The sequence below is a fragment of the Sphaerodactylus townsendi genome, linkage group LG07 (genome assembly GCF_021028975.2).
Source record: "Sphaerodactylus townsendi isolate TG3544 linkage group LG07, MPM_Stown_v2.3, whole genome shotgun sequence".
Classification (NCBI taxonomy): Eukaryota; Metazoa; Chordata; class Lepidosauria; order Squamata; family Sphaerodactylidae; genus Sphaerodactylus; species Sphaerodactylus townsendi.
Genome location: NC_059431.1, coordinates 10,099,778 through 10,119,600, shown reverse-complemented (window position 1 = coordinate 10,119,600; position 19,823 = coordinate 10,099,778). Strand labels below are relative to the sequence as shown.

Below are 19,823 nucleotides of genomic sequence, written 5' to 3'. Positions count from 1 at the left end.
GTCAGAGGAAGAGACTAAGAGTAGCATTGCGCTGGCAGGCACACCTTGGAGCAAACACATTAGCATGCTCTTTGTCTTAGTGAGGCAGATGATCCTAGGCTGGAGGTGGAAACATAGCAGAAGTACTGTCTTTGTTTTAATCCTTTCAGGAAGCGAGAGGCAAGTATTTTGCAAGGCAGGCAAGTCCAGACAAGATTTACTGTCCTTGTGGGTACTCTAGCCAATGCAGAAAAAAGGAACCTTGTCATTGCACTACTAGGAACCCTAAGGATTGGCAGGATAGGTAGAGACAGGGCTCTTCCAACCTACCATGGGTCAACCTGGTAGGTGGATTTTCAGTCTGGGTACCAAAATGCCTGGGCCCCTGTCCTGTTGGAAATGTACCTAGAATGGTGAAAAGGTCCTCGGTTATATGCAGTAGGGGACATGGAATCTGAAATCTGGTGCTCTTGATTTCCTCAATTGCATAACTGGATGTTGAAAGAGGTTTTGTTTCCGTAGCATGCAAAGATCCCGCTCTTGCTGAGATCTGAAAGTAAAACTGACCCTGGTTGTCTCTTCTTTCTTTTTCTCCCCGGACTTCTGACTACGTGTCTGTATCTGTTTCATTTTCAGCACTCTGAAAAGAGCCCTGGACAATTTTAAGATGCGTAAGTAACTTGCAGAAAATCTCAACAGATGGGGTATGAATGTGAACGCATACATGTTACTCGGCAGATATTCAGCATACCTGTGTGAGGCCAGAACTCATGTCCGGCCTACGCAGCTGTTTTGAGAAAAGATAGGTTAGAAACAAACTCCCCAAAAAAGCATTAGACATCTGACATCAGAAACAGATAGAACGTTTTTACTTAGCAGAATTTAGAAAGTGACAGAATGTGAACTCTCCCAAGGGAGAGGCACGCTCTGGGTGCTCTCAAAAGAGACACCTCCCTTCTGGGTGCTCTCGAAATTGAGGCACACCCACCATACGAAAGACCTTAATCTTTATAGATACAAAGAATACATACGTCACAGTTCATCCCCATACCCACGTACATAATCCATACCCCTTTCACGTGCTATAAGCATGAACCTTAAAACCCCATTGGATAGTTTGCTTCTTTCTGCTACGTGTCTGATTCCTTCTGTTACACAAACACTGCATGCTGTTTGCTCACGTCTCTCTGCCCATATGCAAACGGCTACAATAAAACTAACTTCTGCCTTTTCTTGTTTCCAAGAATAACTTGTTTTCCTACTTTTCTAAGTTTGCTCCTGAAGAGAGAGATATCTCTTCAGGGTATGCAGGTTTGACATTCTTTAAGATCATAAAACTTCCCTTTTCCCAGTTTGAAATGATTTTCCTTTAACAGATTATACAAACATTGATTCTAATAATTATACCTTCGATTCTAATACAATAGAATTATAGTAAAATACAAGTACATATGAATCTCTCATTATCATTTCTCTGTGTTCATTTAACATATATAGAAAAACACTTTTTCCTATTTAACTAATCACATTCATTTCTATTCTAACCTCTGATCTCTTTTATGATTCTGTTTATTCATGTAGCTATCCCCTATAACTAGTTCTAACCAAAAACAAAGTTATAAATGTATATGTCTTCTTTCACGTATTAACCTTTAGTGACAAGATCTTAAAGATATTTATCTTTGCTTGCCTGCATAACTGCTACGTGCAGTTTGACCTGCTGCTAACATGCAGTCCTGCTGGTCACTATACAGAAACCCCATTTTGATTCTTAGAAATCTTTGGTTCATACAAACTTATATTCCTTAATCAAATACAATTTTTAGGCATTCTACTCCATTCCCACACCTGGTTGTACGGGAGAGCTCGGAAATGTCATGTGCGATGTAATTCAGACAGGTGTTTTCCCATCACCTACACTTTCCCCAAAGATATGCACTGAAGGGCTTTGGGAGATGGGGGCAGATCCAGTGCAATGGGTAAGCTCGCCAACCTCCAGGTAGGGCCTGGAGATCTCCCTGAGTTACAGCTGGCAGGGGTATGTCTATAGATAATGGTACCCAGGGCAAGCACTGAAAATCCACCCCTCCAAATCCAACAGGTTGTCTCCAACTTGGAAGACCAGCTTTTTGGTGGCCAGGTCTACTCTTATTTTTAGCTGTGTGTGGACTAGCACTCCAAAGAACTGGTCTACCCGCTGGTTAGAAGAATTGGTAGATCTGACCTCCACAGAGGACAGGTCTACCCATTCCTTTCGATGTGGATAGCCAGCTCTCCAAAGCTGTCCTGGACTGATGGGCTCATGGGGAGTCAGGTTACAGCTACTAGCAGGCACAGACGCGAGAGGGGGAGAGAGCAGTGTTGTTCTGAGCCCAGAGGAACGAGTTCCAAACAGGTTTGGGAAGAGGCCGGAGGTAGGTCAAGAGGTAGGTTAGGTCAGCCAATCTGGTCCGAGTCAGAGTTCTAAATAAGCAGGCCTTACTGTCAGGACGTTCTTCCTAATGTTTAAGATTTGGTGATGCGGCATTACATTCAGTTACATCCATTAAACGTCTCGTCTGGCTGTGACCTTGGAGTCCTCCCTTTCTACAGAGGCCCAAGTCACCAACCCGGCAAGGATAGCCTTCTGCCGTCTTCGGCAGGTGAGGCAGCTGACCCCCTCCTTATCCCACTTTGACTTAGGGCGATTCCGCACACGAGTAAAATAGGTTCGACCCAGTTCCCTGAGAAGGGTACCAACCTAAGTCGAAGCCATTGTTGTTCCCCACTGCAACCAGCTTGATCCCAGCTCGGAGGGCGGAATCATCCTGTGCCTCTTCGCCGCTCCGTTCCGATTGGCTACTGTTCTACGGCCATGTTCCATCTATCCCCACACACGTTATAAAAAAAACTGCCACAGGAATGGAGGGGTGGCGTTTTTTGATTGGCCAGCTGTACGCATGCCCGAAACACTCAGCTGTGATTGGCTGAATGGGGGACTCCTGGCACCAGAGATTCCGCACTTTACTGGAATCGAGCTGAGTTCGAGTGTAGTTCCCTGAAAAAGTCGTAGTTCTCAACTGGAGTCGGAAATTTGACTGTTACATGGGACGAAGCTGGTACAAAACCACGTCGATCCCAGTGGTTGTGTGGAGCACTTAAGAACAAGCCAGCTGGATCAGACCAGAGTCCATCTAGTCCAGCTCTCTGCTACTCGCAGTGGCCCACCACTTAGGTCGAACGCAGCTCGAACTTAGGTCGATAACCCAAGTGCGGAATCAACCTTAGCCACAGTGATCCATGCGGCAGTCACCTCCAGGCTAGACTACTGTAGCTCACTCTATGTGGGCCTGCCCTTGAGACTAACTCAGAAACTAACACTGGTCCAGAATGAAGCGGCTAGATCATGGCTTCCGTCACTGAGTCAATCCATCTCATCTTGGGTCTTCTTCTTTCCTTGCGACCTTCAGCTTTTCCCAGCATGCTTGTCTTTTCCAGCAGCTCTTCTCAGAATGAAACCACAGTGTGATCTCCTCAGCATCCTCATTTTAGCTTGTAGGGAGAATTCAGACTTGACGATCTACAGCTCACAGATTTGATAATTTGGCTCACTGTGGGGCAGATCTCAGGTGCAGAAATAGCCATTGGAAAAAAATACCTAGAGCTTGGCTGTACCAGTGCTGGTTGATATGGATACAAAAACATTGTGTGCAAATCAGCATGTGCTGGAGACATGATGGCACAACTCTAGTCGTGCTCATGTTTCAAAACACGCCATATCTGCTGTGGGAGGTATTGTGTTCCCAGAAGTCTGTGGTTTTCTAGGAACCTTTTTCTCAGTAATAGCTGTGATGGATGGGTTCTTGGAAAGCTACCAACTCTTAGACCATCTGGGGTATCACAATGCAGCAATTTCTGATTCTTTCAGGAAGACTGAAAACACTGAAAAATAGCCCCCCCCCAAAAAAAAACCAGAGAGAAAAAGACTTGAAGAAGAAGAAGAGTTTGGATTTATATCCCTCCTTTCTTTCTTGCAGGAGACTCAAAGGGGCTGACAATCTCCTTGCCCTTCCCCCCTCACAACAAACACCCTGTGAGGTGGGTGGAGCTGAGAGAGCTCCGAGAAGCTGTGACTAGCCCAAGGTCACCCAGCTGGCATGTGTGGGAGTGCACAGGCTAATCTGAATTCCCCAGATAAGCCTCCACAGCTCAGGCGGCAGAGCGGGGAATCAAACCCGGTTCCTCCAGATTAGATACACGAGCTCTTAACCTCCTACGCCACTGCTGCTCCACTGCTCCACTGAAGAGCTTGGTTCAAGTCCAGCAGAGATCCTAACTAGGCAGAAAGGCAGGGCACATGCTTTGAATAAATAAAATAAAATTGCGCCTGTTACAAAGTATTAGCTTTGTCCTCAAGTCCAGATTTCAGCTACTAGATCTAATTTATGGCCTCGGGCAAATTGGCGTTTTTCAGCATCAGTTTCCCTACTGTAAAAACACCAACAAAACAGAGAGAGAAAGACTTCCCTACTCAAGTTTGGTGGTATTTTACATTTACAATGGCATTTTCTTCCTAAAGGCTAAACCTTGCCCTGTTTTCTGCTTTCAGAGGTGGAAAATATAGGCCAGAGTCACATCCAGCTGGCCCAAACACTCCGAGAAGAAGCGAAGAAAATTGAAGACTTCCGGGAGAAGCAAAAATTCCACCGTAAAAAGGTCAGAAGGGGAATTGGGTAGGCTGGCCAGATGTCCCGCTTTTGGCGGGACAGTCCCACCTTGAAACAACTTGTCCCGCGTCCCGCGGGTTTTTTCAAATGTCCCGGGGTTTGGAAGGCTGCCGCACTGCCTTCTGGGGTACAAGGCAGTGTGGCCGCAGGAGGGCACAGCCTTCTGGGGCACTGCCGTTTCCCGCCCTGTGACAGAGCGGGAAACAGGAGCACCCGAGAAGGCTGTGCGCTCCTGCGGCTGCGCGCGCATATGCACGCGCGTTGCCACCCACCTGTCCCGGTTTGTGAAGGTGACCATCTGGTCACCTTAGAATTGGGGCTTTTGAACCAAGTTGCTCTGGTGCTAACTGTTAGTATCTCCAGACACCTAGATTCAGATAAAGCAGCTGGTTTCCACTGACAGGGAATTGGCTACTCTTCAAATCAACCCTCAAGTTACCATGACTGTAGGTTCAGTTTATATTGTATCTTTATATTGTAACAAAGCACTAAACCCAGCGGTTTTTTTTACAAGAATTGGACTGTGCGAATCCAGGTTATCCTTGCATTGGGCAGGAATGTGTCATAGTTCATGTACGCTTATGACCTTGCGTCTTTCCACCCACATTGCAGGTTTATGTCTTATTTGTGTTTTAGTCATCCATCAGACAAGTGGCAATTCTGGTTTGCTGATTATGTGACAATAGGAACCTTTATAACAGCCTGTTCGCTTATACTAAAAGCCCTTGGTTCCTCTATGGCTGCGTTCAAATCTTTCTGCCCAGAATTTCTCACATGCGTGTGGTAATTCCCTTGTTCCTTTTATTCCAGCCCCTCCCTGGGCAAGCTCGATCCAAAGTTCGTCCCTTCACAGGGTAGCAAAATACAGAAGCGAACACCGCAGCTGTTTACAACTTCCTTGTTTGCAGTGATGCTTCAGTTTGCAATTCAGGGAGTCGCTGTAATTCTTAAATGTTGCTTTCGCAAGTAGAATGACAGCAACCACCATTCTCGAATAACCTGAGCACAGAGGCATACTGGGGGGAAATGGCGCCCGGGGCAACACCGGGGCCCCCTTGGCCTGGTGGGGCCGGGCTGAGGGGCGCCTGGCAGGCCTGCGGTAAGCTCCTGGCCAATGATGTGATCCAAAAATTTTAGTAACAGGTTCCCATGGTGGTGGGATTCAAACAGGGGCACGATGGGGGCGGGGCATTCCTGGGCAGGGCTGTGGCAAGGACACAGCCACTTTCGCCGGTCCCTTAGGCAGGGAAAGCTTAGAATGCGCGAATGGGCGCAGGCTGCCACGCACGCCGGTGCACCTCCTGCTAGACTGCTTCAAGTTCTGCAGCTACTGCTGAGAAGTGGAGGAGGGGCGTAGCTAAGGCAAAAATCACGTGGCAAAATCACCACTTAGTAACCCCCTCTCGGCACACACAAATAATTAGTAACCTACTCTCGGGAACCTGTGAGAACCTGCTGGATCCCACCTCTGCTCCTGGCCCTTCTGCTCCCAGCCAGGCTTCATAGTGGGTGGGGGGGAAGGAGTGGGTGTGGGGTGATTTTGCACCCCCACGTGATTGACCGGCCTGCGCCCGGGGACATGTGACACTATATGTCCCTGTGGCCAGTACATCCCTGCCTGAGCACCGGGTGTGGCTAATTCTGTTAGTATCTCTGATTTGAGATTTCTTTTCAGCTTGCCCAGTGGCAAAACACAGGGAAGCTTAGCCAAACTCAGAACAAAAGAGAGGAGGAGCTAGGCAGTTGTTTCAAACTAATGTAAGGAGTCTTCACTAGAGAGCTCCATTCTAGATAGGAAGATGAAGAGACAGGTTCTGTCTTTTAATCTAGCTAGATCAGTGGTGGCGAATTTATGATGCACATGTCAAAGGTGACATGCCAGGACATTTAGGGTGGCACGCCAGCATTCACCAGTGCCCAAACACAACGATGTCCCTGTTTGAGTCATTTTTGTAATTATTTGACGTTTCTTTATACAATACATAGCAACACACATGATTGGAGTATGTTTTTTTAATTGGACAAATATGTAAAAATAGTTTCTGATTGGTTGGGGTGGGTGATACATCAGCAGAGTGAGATTCGGCCCTTTCCAAATTTTTTGACACACCAAGCCCAAAAGACTCACCACTGCTGAACTCGATGGATGGACAGAGGTCAGAGGTGGGATCCAGCAGGTTCTCACAGGTTCCCGAGAGTAGGTTACTAATTATTTGTGTGTGCCGAGAGGGGGTGACTAATTGGTGGCAGTTTTTTGCCGTGATTTTTTGCGCTTAGTTGCACGCACCTCTCATCCTCTCAGCAGTAACTTACGCCAGAACTTGAAGCAGTCTAGCAGGAGGTGCACCGGCGTGCGTGGCAGCCTGCGCCTGCGTGCATATGTTTCCCGCCCAAGGATTGGCGCAGCGGCTGGGTCCTTGCCACAGCCCTGCCCAGGAATGCCCCGCCCTGTCGTGCCCCACCCAGCCCCATTGGCGCTACGCCACAGTTTGAATCCCACCACCATGGGAACCTGTTACTAAAATTTTTGGATCCCACCACTGACAGAGGTGCAGTTCACATCTTTCCCTTTGTGGTGAGAGATGAAGAGATAGGAGGAAGTCGTGGGCAGAAGCAGCAGGAAGGAAGGAAGTCCCTAAGAAGATCAGTCTGCATCAGAGTGGTGAACGCAAGGATGGTCAGCGATCCTGCCTCTCTATCTCTAGAACTTTCTTGCAATCTTCCTCTGACATTAATTAATTAATTAACTAACTTTAATTAATTAATTCAACTTGTTATGCTGCCCACCCCCGAAGGGACATTGAGGCAGGAGGCAGCCCACAGTCCCTAACTTTCAACAAACTCCCAACAACCCGTGTGCACAGAATTCCCTCTGGGATCTCTTATTCGGATCAAAATTCTGGAGAATCTTGACTCTTGCCGAATGCAAAACCGAATCCTCATGGTTGCCGAAACTAGGGAATGTTAAGCGAGCATTCGAGCAATGCGCGCAAAGGGAGAGCAGAGCGGTTGCATTTGTCTGCATGACTGACCGCCCCACCCTGGGTGATGTTCTTCTGCCGTAATCCCCTTTTCTAAATAAGCTGAAATTCTGCCGCATCTAGATCCTCTGTGTTTTGCAAAAGGCCAGCTGGCTTAGCTCACAGAAGCCTGTCACCAGGAAGTAAGTGGCGGTTCTGTTTTGCAAGATGAAACGAACGGGACTAGTTCCTTTTCTTGCTCCGTGTGAGAGATCAACTTTCTGTGTGGCTTGGTACTTTTAAAAAGGGGGAAGCACGCTTCCAAAGCTTTTCGTTCATGGTGGTTTGTTTCTCGTTTCTGCAGAGCGGATTAGACTAATATTGGTACCTTCTCTGTAGGTTGAGCTGATAATGGACGCTATTCATAAAACCCGGAATTTGCAGTTCAAAAAAACCCTAGAAGTGAGTAACGCCTCTCATCTGGATCTTAAGATACGTTATTGTATTCAAATGTGACGCTGCTCTGTAATGTTTGCAGGTGGCTTAATCGTACTTAGTGTTTTCACCTGAATGGGACAGCCCAGGCTAGCCAGATCTTGTCAGTTCACTGAAGCTAAGCAGGGTTGGCCTTGGTTAGATCTTGGATGGGAGATCGCCAAGGAAATCCAATGTCGCTGCAGAGGCAGCCAATAGTAAACTCCCTCTGTTCCTCTCCTTCCTTGAAAAGAAGAGGAGGAGGAGGAGGAGAGGAGTAATAATTTGGATTTATATCCCCCCTTTCTCTCCTGTAAGGAGACTCAAGGTGGCTTACAATCTCCTTTCCCTTCCTCTCCACTCAGCAGACACCTTGTGAGGTGGGTGGGGCTGAGAGAGCTCCAAAGAACTGTGACTAACCCAAGGTCACTCAGCTGGCATGTGTTGGAATGCACAAGCTAATCTGGTCCACCAGGTAAGCCTCCACAGCTCCAGTGGCAGAGCCGGGGAATCAAACCCGGTCCTCCAGATTAGAGTGCACCTGCTCTTAACCACTACACCACGCTGACCCTCCAGGGTCAGTGTAATTTTAAAATTATTTTATTTCTAGGCTGCCCTTTCCCTGATGGGTTCATGGTGGCTGACATCAACAGCACTCATGCAATAATGAACTAATAAAACTATAAATATTCAGTTGTGCCGTGGAAATAAAATTCATAATGCCTTCCTCCCCTAATTCATTAGGCTTACCTGGAAGGTAGGAAAGGGAGGAGGATGAGGAGAAGAAAAGTTTGGATTTATCCCCCCTTTTTTCCTGTAAGGAGACTCCAAGGGACTCACAGACTCCTTCCCTTCTTCTCCCCACAACAGACACTTTGTGAGAGAGTTATGAGAAAACTGTGACTAGCCCAAGGTCACCCAGAAGACTTCATGTGCAGGAGTGGGGAAACAGATCCCGTTCACCAGATAAAAATCTCCTGCTCGTGTGGAGGAGTGGGGAACTCAAACCCAGTTCTCCAGATTAGAGTCTGCTGCTCTTCATCACTACGCCACTGCAAACGTCTCTCCCTGCAAAATACTTTAACTGGTATTCCCCGTCAAAGCTCTGAAACCCAAAATAAGCCCAACTGAAGGATACTCCGTTTCCTTTGCAACTTGTTCGTCTATCCTCGGTTGCGTTTTCTGGTCAAAACTGAACGCAACTGGGGCACTTCTCTCCTGCGTCGGTTTCCAAAATAGGAGAAGTCGATCTCTGGCTACCAATTTTGATCCTCCTTGATCTCAGATTGCAAATGCCTTAGCAGACCAGGTGCTCAGGAGGAGCAGCAGCAGAAGGCCATTGCTTTCACCTCCTGCACGTGAGCTCCCAAAGGCACCTGGTGGGCCACTGTGAGTAGCAGAGTGCTGGACTAGATGGACTCTGGTCTGATCCAGCAGGCTCGTTCTTATGTTCTTATGTAGGTTTCTGGCGTAACTTCTTGGAGAGAGAAATGCTGTTCGGAAGGCGTGTCTGTTGGTTGGCCCTGTGTCGTAGCAATATCTAGGTGTACACCACTTTGTGACCTGTTTGCTGTGACTTTCCTAGGCCAAGAGACTCTACGAACAGCGGTGCCGGGACAAGGATGAGGCGGAGCAAGCGGTCCACCGCAACGCCAACCTGGTCACCCAGAAACAACAGGAAAAGGTAACTGATCATGGATTGTCAAGCAGGGGGCTTGAACCAGGGGATGGATATGAAGAATCCGCAGAAACCAACGAGAAGCTTATCCGTGGTGGCGAACCTTTGGCACTCCAGATGTTATGGACTACAATTCCCATTGGCCATGCTGGCAGGGGCTGATGGGAATTGTGGTCACAGTGTATCCCTGGAGATGCTGAAATTCGCCTACCTGCTGTGATGCAGCTTTTCTATAATAACAGGTCCACTTCTATCCTTCACTTTTTCTAGGGCAGGGGTCTGCAACCTGCGGCTCTCCAGATGTTCATAGACTACAAATCCCATCAGCCCCTGCCAGCATGGCCAATTGGTGTGAGGATGGGCCAATTGGCCCATGCTGGCAGGGGCTGATGGGATTTGTAGTCTATGAACATCTGGAGAGCCGCAGGTTGCAGATCCCTGTTCTAGGGCAATAGCCAAGCTATCACATGAAGAACATAATTGCTCCTTGTGTATCCGAACAAACTACTTTAATTACCATTTTGCACAATCCCTTTAAGAATACTTACACTCAACCACATCATGTAAAAGGTTCATAATTCGATTCTGCAATGCTGCGTGTGTGAAAGAAATTGCACTGGCATAAAAAAGAAGCAGAGTTTGGGTTTATACCCTGCTTTTCTCTCTTGTAAGGAGTCTCAAGGTGGCTTTGAAACTCCTTTTCCTTCTCCCCACAACAATGTCACCTGGTGAGGTGGGTAGGGCTGAAAGAGCCCTGAGAGAACTGTGATCGGCCCAAGGTCATGTGGCAGGCTTCACGTGAAGGAGTGAGGAATCAAACCCAGTTCTCCAGATTAGAGTCCACCACTCTTAGCCACTACAGCACACTTTCTCTGCTCCATCAGTCTTACGACCAGGCAATTCTGAAGTTTCCTTGGCTGGGCCAAAATTGCGGAAATTTCCAAAGTTTGATCAATTTCCGAGAAGCACAGCCCAGAGTGTTTTTTCCCACCAACTTCTAGCCTGACTGTCCTAACATGATCTATTCTCTTTCCCCCTCACTTTCCTTCCAGCTCTTTGTCAAGTTGGCTCAGACAAAGACAGCCCTGGAGGATTCAGGTGAGTCTACTCGGGGGTAGGGACCTCACGGAGAGGGACTGCTAACTCTCTCCCTGGCCTTTGCTCGTCAGTCTGGGTATGCCGATCCCTTTGAGCACACATGGTTGCCAACTCCAGGCCGGGAAACACCTAGATATTTGGTGGGTGGAGCCTGAGAGAGGAGGGGTTTGGTGAGGGGAGGGGCCTGTCAGATCCACCAACAATTCAGACACTCTGACAGGGCCACAGCAGAGTATAATACCATAGAGTCCATTTTCCAAACTGGCCATTTTCTCTGGGAGAATTAATCTCTGTCATCTGGAGGCTGGTTGTAAAAGCAGAACATCCCCAAACCCCATTTGAAGGTCCTGCACCTCGAGAGCAGGGGTGTCCAACTCTGGCGCTTCAGATGTTCATGGACTACAATTCCCATTAGCTCCTGCTGGCATGGGCTGATGGGAATTGTAGTCCATGAATTTATCTGGCCTGAGAGATTAGACTACTCTGCTGAGACTAAAATACATAGGGTTGCCCACTGTGGGTTGGGAAATTCCGTTGAGATTTTGGGGGTGGAGCCTGAGGAGGGGTGGTTGGGGGAGGGGAATGGGAGGGACTTTAGCAGGGTATAAATGCCACAGAGGTTTCTTCCGCGCATTTATTTATTTATTATTTATAATTGATTTTGTATACCGCCCCTCCCTCGAAGGGCTCTGGGCGGTGAACAACACAGTAAAACAACAATCATATTAAAACCCCATTAAAACAGCAGATTAACAAAATTACATTGGCGTCCAGCATAAAACTTCATAAACACACCCTGGGAAGAAACAAATAATGGGGCTGAGGACCCCTTGCCACTTAGGAGTGATAAGGGGCCCCAGGAGAAATGTAAAGGGGAGGGGAGGAAGAGGTATACATCAGCGGCCGGCCCCCCCAAAAGCCAGTGAAACAATTAGATCTTACAGGCCCTGCGGAACTCTCCAAGATCCCACAGGGCCCGGATAGTTGGTGGTAAGGTGTTCCACCAGGCAGGGGCCAGGACTGTAAAGGCCCTGGCCCGGGTAGAGGCTAGCCACATCATCGAGGGGCTAGGGACCACCAGCAAGTTGGCCTCTGATGAATGTAGAGGCCGTGCAGGGACATATGGGGTAAGATGGTCCCGAAGGCATGAAGAATAACGCACATACAATCCACTTTGTAAGTGGATTTTGCTGTTCCGCACAATAAAATCCACCTTCAAAGTGCATTGAAAGTGGATTGAAAGTGCATTATTCTGCGTGTGCGGAAGACCACCTTCCAAAGCTGCCATTTTCTCCCGGAGAACTGATCTTGGTCATATGAAGATCAACTGTAATTATCTTCAGGTGCCTCATGAAAGTTGGCAACTCTAGATGTGGGACGTTAGACTTCAGACAAGCTGCGCCTTAAGGAAATATTCTCCCAGACAGGTCCACAACATGTAAATACAGCAACTAAGCTATGCCAGACCCTGCAGGCATATGGCTAACACAGTGGTGGGATCCAAAAATTTTAGTAACAGGTTCCCATCGTGGTGGGATTCAAACTATGGCGTAGCGCCGATGGGGCTGGGCGGGGCACGACGGGGGCGTGGCTGGGCATTCCGGGGGCAGGGCATTCCGGGGCGGGGCTGTGGCAAGGACGCTTGGCCTTTCATGCATGGAGATCACTTGAAGGCAGAGGAAGCAGATACCTGCAGTCTGCATGGCGAAACGGGCTGCCTTGCGCCGGGGCACCCCCTGCTCTGCAAGGAGATTTTCAGCCCCTTTGAGTGTCCTGCAGGAGAGAAAGGGGGGATATAAATCCAAACTCCTCCTCCTCCTCCTCCTCCTCCTCTTCTTCTTCTTCTTCACGTGGTGATCAGATTCTTTCTCCCCGCACCGCCCCCCATTGCATTACAGACAGGGTGTATCAGATGAACGTTGCGGCTGTGGAGAAGATCAGGGAAGAATGGCAGAACGAGCACATCAAGGCCTGCGAGGTAAAGGTGACAGATAATTTATTTCAACAGTCATTGACCAGCAAATGACGTTGCTTGAAATAAACAAGCTGGGTGACCTGGGCCAGTCACAGTTCTCTCAGAACTCTCTCAGCCCCACCTGTCTCACAAGGTGCCTGTTGTAGGGAGAGGAAGGGAAAGGAGCTTGTAAGTTGCTTTGAGACTCCTTAAGGTAGAGGAAAGCCGGGCGTACATTGAAACTCCTCTTCAAGTTCTTTGGAATTCTTTGTAAAGTTTTTGTAAGAAATTAATGGCAGCATAAAGTACAGGGGATTTCTTTTTCCCCTTTCAATGCTGAGATGGTGGTACTTTTTTGTATTGGTTTGGTGTAGTGGTTAAGAGCAGTGGAGTCTAATCTGAAGGACCAGGTTTGATTCCCTCCTCCTCCACATGAGCAGCAGATTCTTATCTGGAGAATTGGATTTGTTTCCCCGTTCCTGCGCATGTAGCCTGCTGGCTGACCTTGGGCAAGTCACAGTTCTCTTTGAACTCTCTCAGCCCCATCTCCCTCACAAGGTGTCTGTTGGGAAGAGAGGAAGGGAAAGGAGTTTTTAAGCTGCCTTGAGACTCCCTACAGGAGTCTCAAGGAAAGGAATTGAGAATAAAACTGCAAAGATTGTCATGCCCTTATATAAAAGCGGTGAATGCGACCGCGCCCGAATTACTGTGTTCCAGTTCTGGTGTACATCTTTCAAAAAGGATATCGAAGAGATAGAAAAAGTGCAGAGAAGGGCAACGAGGATGATTGAGGGACTGGAGAACTCCCCTCCTTATGAGGAGAGGCTGCAGCGTTTGGGACTCTTTAGTTTGGAGAGGAGACGTCTGAGGGGGGATATGATTGAAGTCTATAAAATTATGCATGGGGTAGAAAATGTTGACAGAGAGAAATTTTTCTTTCTTTCTCACAATACTAGAACCAGGGGGCATTCATTGAAAATACTAGGCGGGGGGGATTAGGACTAATAAAAGGAAACACTTCTTCACGCGTGTGATTGGTGTTTGGAATATGCTGCCACAGGAGGTGGTGATGGCCACTAACCTGGATAGCTTGAAAAGGGGCTTGGACAGATTTATGGAGGAGAAGTCGATCGATGGCTACCAATTTTGATCCTCCTTGATCTGAGATTGCAAATGCCTTAGCAGACCAGGTGCTCAGGAGCAGCAGCAGCAGAAGGCCCTTGCTTTCACATCCTGCATGTGAGCTCCCAATGGCACCTGGTGGGCCACTGCGAGTAGCAGAGAGCTGGACTAGATGGACTCTGGTCTGATCCAGCTGGCTTGTTCTTATTTTCTAGGAGAGAAAGACTTCTTACTTCTCGTCCTTCTAAAATGTCTTTATTTTTTGTAAGACACATCATTAAGGAGTTTCTTTGGGTCAAACCAAATGCTACGTCCTTAGAAGCACTGGTGCTGTTTTATTATTGTATTGTACTTAGTGCAGTTTTAAAAAGTTTTCTTTGTTTTTTTTCCTAGGGGTTTTTTGGATAGAAATAAAAACTTTTCTGCATGTTCACCCACTGAAACCTAATGGTTTTGAAAGGCACAGAAGTTAGGGGCCCCATCCAAAGTGGGGCTGGGGCAGATCCACCTGTAGGAGTGACATCTTCAAATGTTTCTCCGTTGTTTTTGGCTTATGTATGGACCAAATTTTGATGTACATGGTTAATATGGCAACTTTGGTGTACATGGTTAATAATGGCTGCTGAATTATGTCTTGAAATGGGTGACGTTTCTTTGGAGAGCATCCAGAAGATATCTAACAGAGAAGAACCACCAGAGGGTGTGTTTTTTTGTAGTGGTTAAGGGGCTCCAATTCTCTGTTGGGAAATACCTAGAGATTTTGAAGGTGGAAGCTGGTTTTGGGGAAGGAGAAAAAGGAGGAGGAGGGGGAGAAGAGTTTGGATTTATATCCTTCCTTTCTCTCCTGTAAGGAGACTCAAGGGGGCTTATAATCTCCTTTCCATCCCACCCCCCAACAAACACCCTGTGAGGTGAGTGGGGCTGAGAGAGCTCCGAAGAGCAGTGACTAGCCCAGGCTGACCAGACGTCCTGCTTTTGGCGGGACAGTCCCGCCTTCAAACAATTTGTCCCGTGTCCCGCGGGTTATTTAAATTGTCCCGATTTTTGGGAGGCTGCCGCACTGCCTTCTGGGGCGCAAGGCAGTGCAGCAGCCTCCCGCGCGTGCGGCCGCAGGAGCACAGCCTTCTGGGGCTTTCTGTTTCCCGCCCTGTCACAGGGCAAGAAACGGCAGCGCCCCAGAAGGCAGTGCGCTCCTGTGGCTGCACGTGGCCCTTACCCCCATCCTGGTTCACAAAGGTGACCATCTGGTCACCTTAGACTAGCCCAAAGACTCCCAGCTGGCGTGTGTTGCAGTGCACAAGCTAATCTGGTTCCCTAGATAAGCCTCCCCAGCTCAAGTGGCAGAGAAGGGAATCAAACCCAGTTCTCCAGATTAGAGTGCACCTGCTCTTAACCACTACGCCACTGCTGCTCCCCGGCTAGAAGGGGGATACCTCAGTGGGGTATAATGCCATAGGCTCTGCCCACCAAAGCAGCCATTTTCTCCAGGGCACTCTGGAGATTGGTTGTAATTCTGAGATGTCTCCAGGCCCCACCTGGAGACTGACAACCTCTCTGGTACTTGGCACATTTTTTCCTCATCCTTGCGCACCAGCCCTCAGCTGCATGTCTCAGCATCGGCGAGTCTTGAAGGCGTGCCCTGTGGAATGTGGTTTTGGGCAAATGTCATGAGTCACAGATTTGGCTTTCTCTAATTTCCTGCAGAGTGGAGGGATTGTTTCTTCTTTAGATTTGTGAGCACGCTACGGAGCGGCCGGGGGGGGGGGGGGCGATGTTTGAACGTCAACACGTTCCACGTTTAATATTTTGTCTTCTCTTTGTCTTGCCTGTTGTCTTCCCCGGCAGTTCTTCGAGAGCCAGGAGTGTGAACGGATAACCTATTTCCGGAACGCCCTCTGGCTTCACGTCAACCAGCTCTCTCAGCAGTGTGTCAAGAACGATGAAGTAAGGAGCGCGGTTTTAAGCTCTGAGTGTTTTTCCAACCTCTTGAAACTCAAGTTGCCAACTTTTCTACTTTGAAGAAGAAGAAGAAGAGTTTGGATTTATATCCCCCATTTCTCTCCTGCAGGAGTCTCAAAGGGGCTGACAATCTCCTTGCCCTTCCCCCCTCACAACAAACACCCTGTGAGGTAGGTGGGGCTGAGAGAGCTCCGAGAAGCTGTGACTAGCCCAAGGTCACCCAGCTGGCGTGTGTGGGAGTGTACAGGCTAATCTGAATTCCCCAGATAAGCCTCCACAGCTCAAGCGGCAGAGCTGGGAATCAAACCCAGTTCCTCCAGATTAGATACATGAGCTCTTAACCTCCTACGCCACTGCTGCTCCTAAGGAGGAGGAGGAGGAGTTTGGATTTATATCCCCCCTTTCTCTCCTGCAGGAGACTCAAAGGGGCTGACAATCTCCTTGCCCTTCCCCCCTCACAACAAACACCCTGTGAGGTAGGTGGGGCTGAGAGCTCCGAGAAGCTGTGACTAGCCCAAGGTCACCCAGCTGGCGTGTGTTGGAGTGCACAGGCTAATCTGAATTCCCCAGATAATCCTCCACAGCGCAGGCGGCAGAGCGCGGAATCAAACCCGGTTCCTCCAGATTAGATACATGAGCTCTTAACCTCCTACACCACTGCTGCTCCTAAGGAGGAGGAGGAGGAGGAGGAGTTTGGATTTATATCCCCCCTTTCTCTCCTGCAGGAGACTCAAAGGGGCTTACAATCTCCTTGCCCTTCCCCCCTCACAACAAACACCCTGTGAGGTAGGTGGGGCTGAGAGAGCTCCGAAGAACTGTGACTAGCCCAAGGTCACCCAGCTGGCGTGTGTGGGAGTGTACAGGCTAATCTGAATTCCCCAGATGAGCCTCCACAGCCCAAGTGGCAGAGCTGGGAATCAAACCCGGTTCCTCCAGATTAGAATGCACCTGCTCTTAACCACTATGCCACTGCTGCTCCTCTTTTTTTGCCTCTTTTTTTACTGGCAGGTAGCCCCATCCACAAGCTGGGCAGCTGGCTGCGGCCCCATGGTCGGGCCCGGCTGCTGCCCTCAAAGTGACTTCCTGGCAGCATGGGGAGGGTGGAAAAGTTAAACAGCCTCCCTGTTGCTGAGGAGCCTCAATGGACTGCAATGGACTTATGCCCGCTAAAAGGCTGGCTTAACTTCCACCTGCAGCCTGCTGGCCTAATGTGATCCAGCGTGGTGTAGTGGTTAAGAGCAGGTGCGCTCTAGGTGGGATCCAGCAGGTTCTCACCAGTTCCCGAGAGGGGGTTACTAATTATTTGTGTGTGCTGAGAGGGGGTTATTAATTGGGTCTGCTTTTCTGTTAGAAATTCCATGAGGTCCAAAAATCATAAAGTCCTGTTGTTTCCTATGTGGCTGGTTAGCGTAGGTAGAAAACGGGATCATTCTCCCTGTTGGGCTGTTTGAAAAACATGTTTTAGAAATATGGTAAAGTTCCTTGTTTAAGGAAAGTATCCTTCTTTTGATTTCTACAAACAAAATGAAGTATTTGAAAGTATTCAGTATTTGACAGGCAGTCAATTAGAGGAGAAGTAGTTGTTTCTGTTGGCAGTAGATGATAGGACTTGCTATAATGAGTTTAAATTATGGACAGAAAGATACCAGCTGGAAATTAGGAACTTTTTTTTAAAGTAAGAGTTTTTTACAGTAGCAGAGAAATTATTAATGCCCCGCCCACGGAATGCCCGGCCACGCCCCTATTGGGCCCCGCCCAGCCCCACTGGTGCTACTACACTGTTTGAATCCCACCACCATGGGGAACCTGTTACTAAAATTTTTGGATCCCACCACTGGATTTGCCCCAGCCCCCACTTTGGATGGGGCCCCTAACTTCTGGGCCTTTCAAAACCATTAGGTTTCAGTGGGTGAACATGCAGAAAAGTTTTTATTTCTATCCAAAAAAACCCTAGAAAAAAACCAAAGAAAACTTTTAAAAACTGCATTAAGTACAAAACAATAATATAACAGCACCAGTGCTTCTAAGGACGTAGCATTTGGTTTGACCCAAGGAAACTCCTTAATGATGTGTCTTACAAAAAAAAATACAGAACACCTTGACTGCAGGTTTCTATTCCCTTCGGGCTGGGAGGGCGGGCTAATTGGGTTTGCCAGGTTTCCTACATGGTGCTTATGGGAAGAATAGCACCTCGTGATCCAATTTCCACTCAGTTTTACTGAGCCTCCTTTTAAGTTGGTGGAATTACTTTGTTCTTTTCTTGCTATTAGAGAGTATTGTTTTTTTACAAAAAGTCCCTTGCACTTTACAGTGCTACGAGGAAGTCCGGAAGAGCCTAGAAATGTGCAGCATCGAAAAAGACATTCAGTGCTTCGTAAACATTCACAAAACAGGAACCTTCCCGCCAAGTAAGTGGAACAACGGCTGGGTGCCTGAAGCCCCAGTAAATAGGTGTCAAACTCGCGGCCCTCCAGATGTTATAGACTGCCGTTCCCATCATCCCCTGCCAGCATCATTCCCTGCCAGCATCATCCCCTGCCAGCATCATCCCCTGCCAGCATCATTCTGATGGTATCATCTAAGTTTGGTGATGTTATAGACTACCATTCCCATCATCCCCTGCCAGCATCATCCCCTGCCAGCATCTTTCTGATGGTATCATCTAAGTTTGGTGATGTTATAGACTACCATTCCCATCATCCCCTGCCAGCATCATCCCCCCTGCCAGCATCTTTCCTGATGATGGTATCATCTAAGATTTGGTGATGTTATAGACTACCATTCCCATCATCCCCTGCCAGCATCATCCCCTGCCAGCATCTTTCTGATGGTATCATCTAAGTTTGGTGATGTTATAGACTACCATTCCCATCATCCCCTGCCAGCATCATCCCCTGCCAGCATCTTTCTGATGGTATCATCTAAGTTTGGTGATGTTATAGACTACCATTCCCATCATCCCCTGCCAGCATCATCCCCTGCCAGCATCTTTCTGATGGTATCATCTAAGTTTGGTGAAGTTAGGTCTGAGTTTGGTATCATCTGAGTTTAGTGAAGTTATGTACTACAGCATCATGCTGGCAGGGGATGATGGGAACTGTAGTACATAACTTCACCAAACTCAGATGATACCAAACTCAGACCTAACTTCACCAAACTCAGATGATACCATCAGAACAGTCTCCAAGTGATACCCTGAAATGTTGGTGCCACTAGCTCTAAAAATGCACCCCTGCAGGCCGAAATGCAAAAAACACCAAAAATACCCCCCAAAGCCAGAATATTTTGCATTCGGATTTGTTCATATTTGGGCAGGACATATTTGGGCAATTTTTGTCCGAATATGCCCGAATTCGCCAAGATTTGGGCCGAATTTGGGATTTGTTTCATCTGAATTCTCCAACCCTAGCAATAAATACCTTTTGAGTTCTGGGCATAACCAACCTTGGATGTTGCTGCGACTTTTTTTTCATTCAGACTTATTTTTTACTCGTCCCCTTTTTATTGTTGGCAGCTCCCGTGACCTATGAGAATTATTACAACACCCAGAAGAATTCAGGCTCTGGAAGAAATCAAGCCCCGGCATCAGGAATGGGGAGGTGAGAACAAAGGGACCAACCTAGAATCCCCATCCCCCCCACCCCACATAGGTCTTTGATGCATTTAGTTCCAGCCTGCTCCGGCATAGCCATCTCGCCACGGCTTCCAGACACTGAACCAAAATATTTGACTGTCCCTATATCAACAGAAAAAGCTGGGTGTCATTAGCATATTGAAGGCAACCCAGCCCAAACTCTGAACCAGCTGTGCTGGGGGGGTCGGGTCACATATGTGATAGGCACAGGGCAAAGGCCCTGTCCACAGAGCAAAAGCTCTGGCCCGTTACAAAAATA

General features: G+C 48.1%; 1 protein-coding gene across 3 annotated transcripts in view; it reads left to right on the top strand.

Moving 5' to 3' along the window:
* Positions 1-19,823, top strand: part of PSTPIP2 (proline-serine-threonine phosphatase interacting protein 2) — a 62,907-nt gene that overhangs the window by 33,207 nt on the left and 9,877 nt on the right. For all 3 annotated transcript variants that reach the window (XM_048503922.1, XM_048503920.1, XM_048503921.1), the window contains 9 exons: positions 616-650; positions 4,568-4,674; positions 8,045-8,107; positions 9,705-9,803; positions 10,850-10,895; positions 12,794-12,873; positions 15,817-15,915; positions 18,242-18,338; positions 19,445-19,529. In XM_048503922.1, coding sequence (XP_048359879.1) covers positions 616-650; positions 4,568-4,674; positions 8,045-8,107; positions 9,705-9,803; positions 10,850-10,895; positions 12,794-12,873; positions 15,817-15,915; positions 18,242-18,338; positions 19,445-19,529 — 711 coding nt within the window. The remainder of the gene's footprint in view (positions 1-615; positions 651-4,567; positions 4,675-8,044; positions 8,108-9,704; positions 9,804-10,849; positions 10,896-12,793; positions 12,874-15,816; positions 15,916-18,241; positions 18,339-19,444; positions 19,530-19,823) is intronic.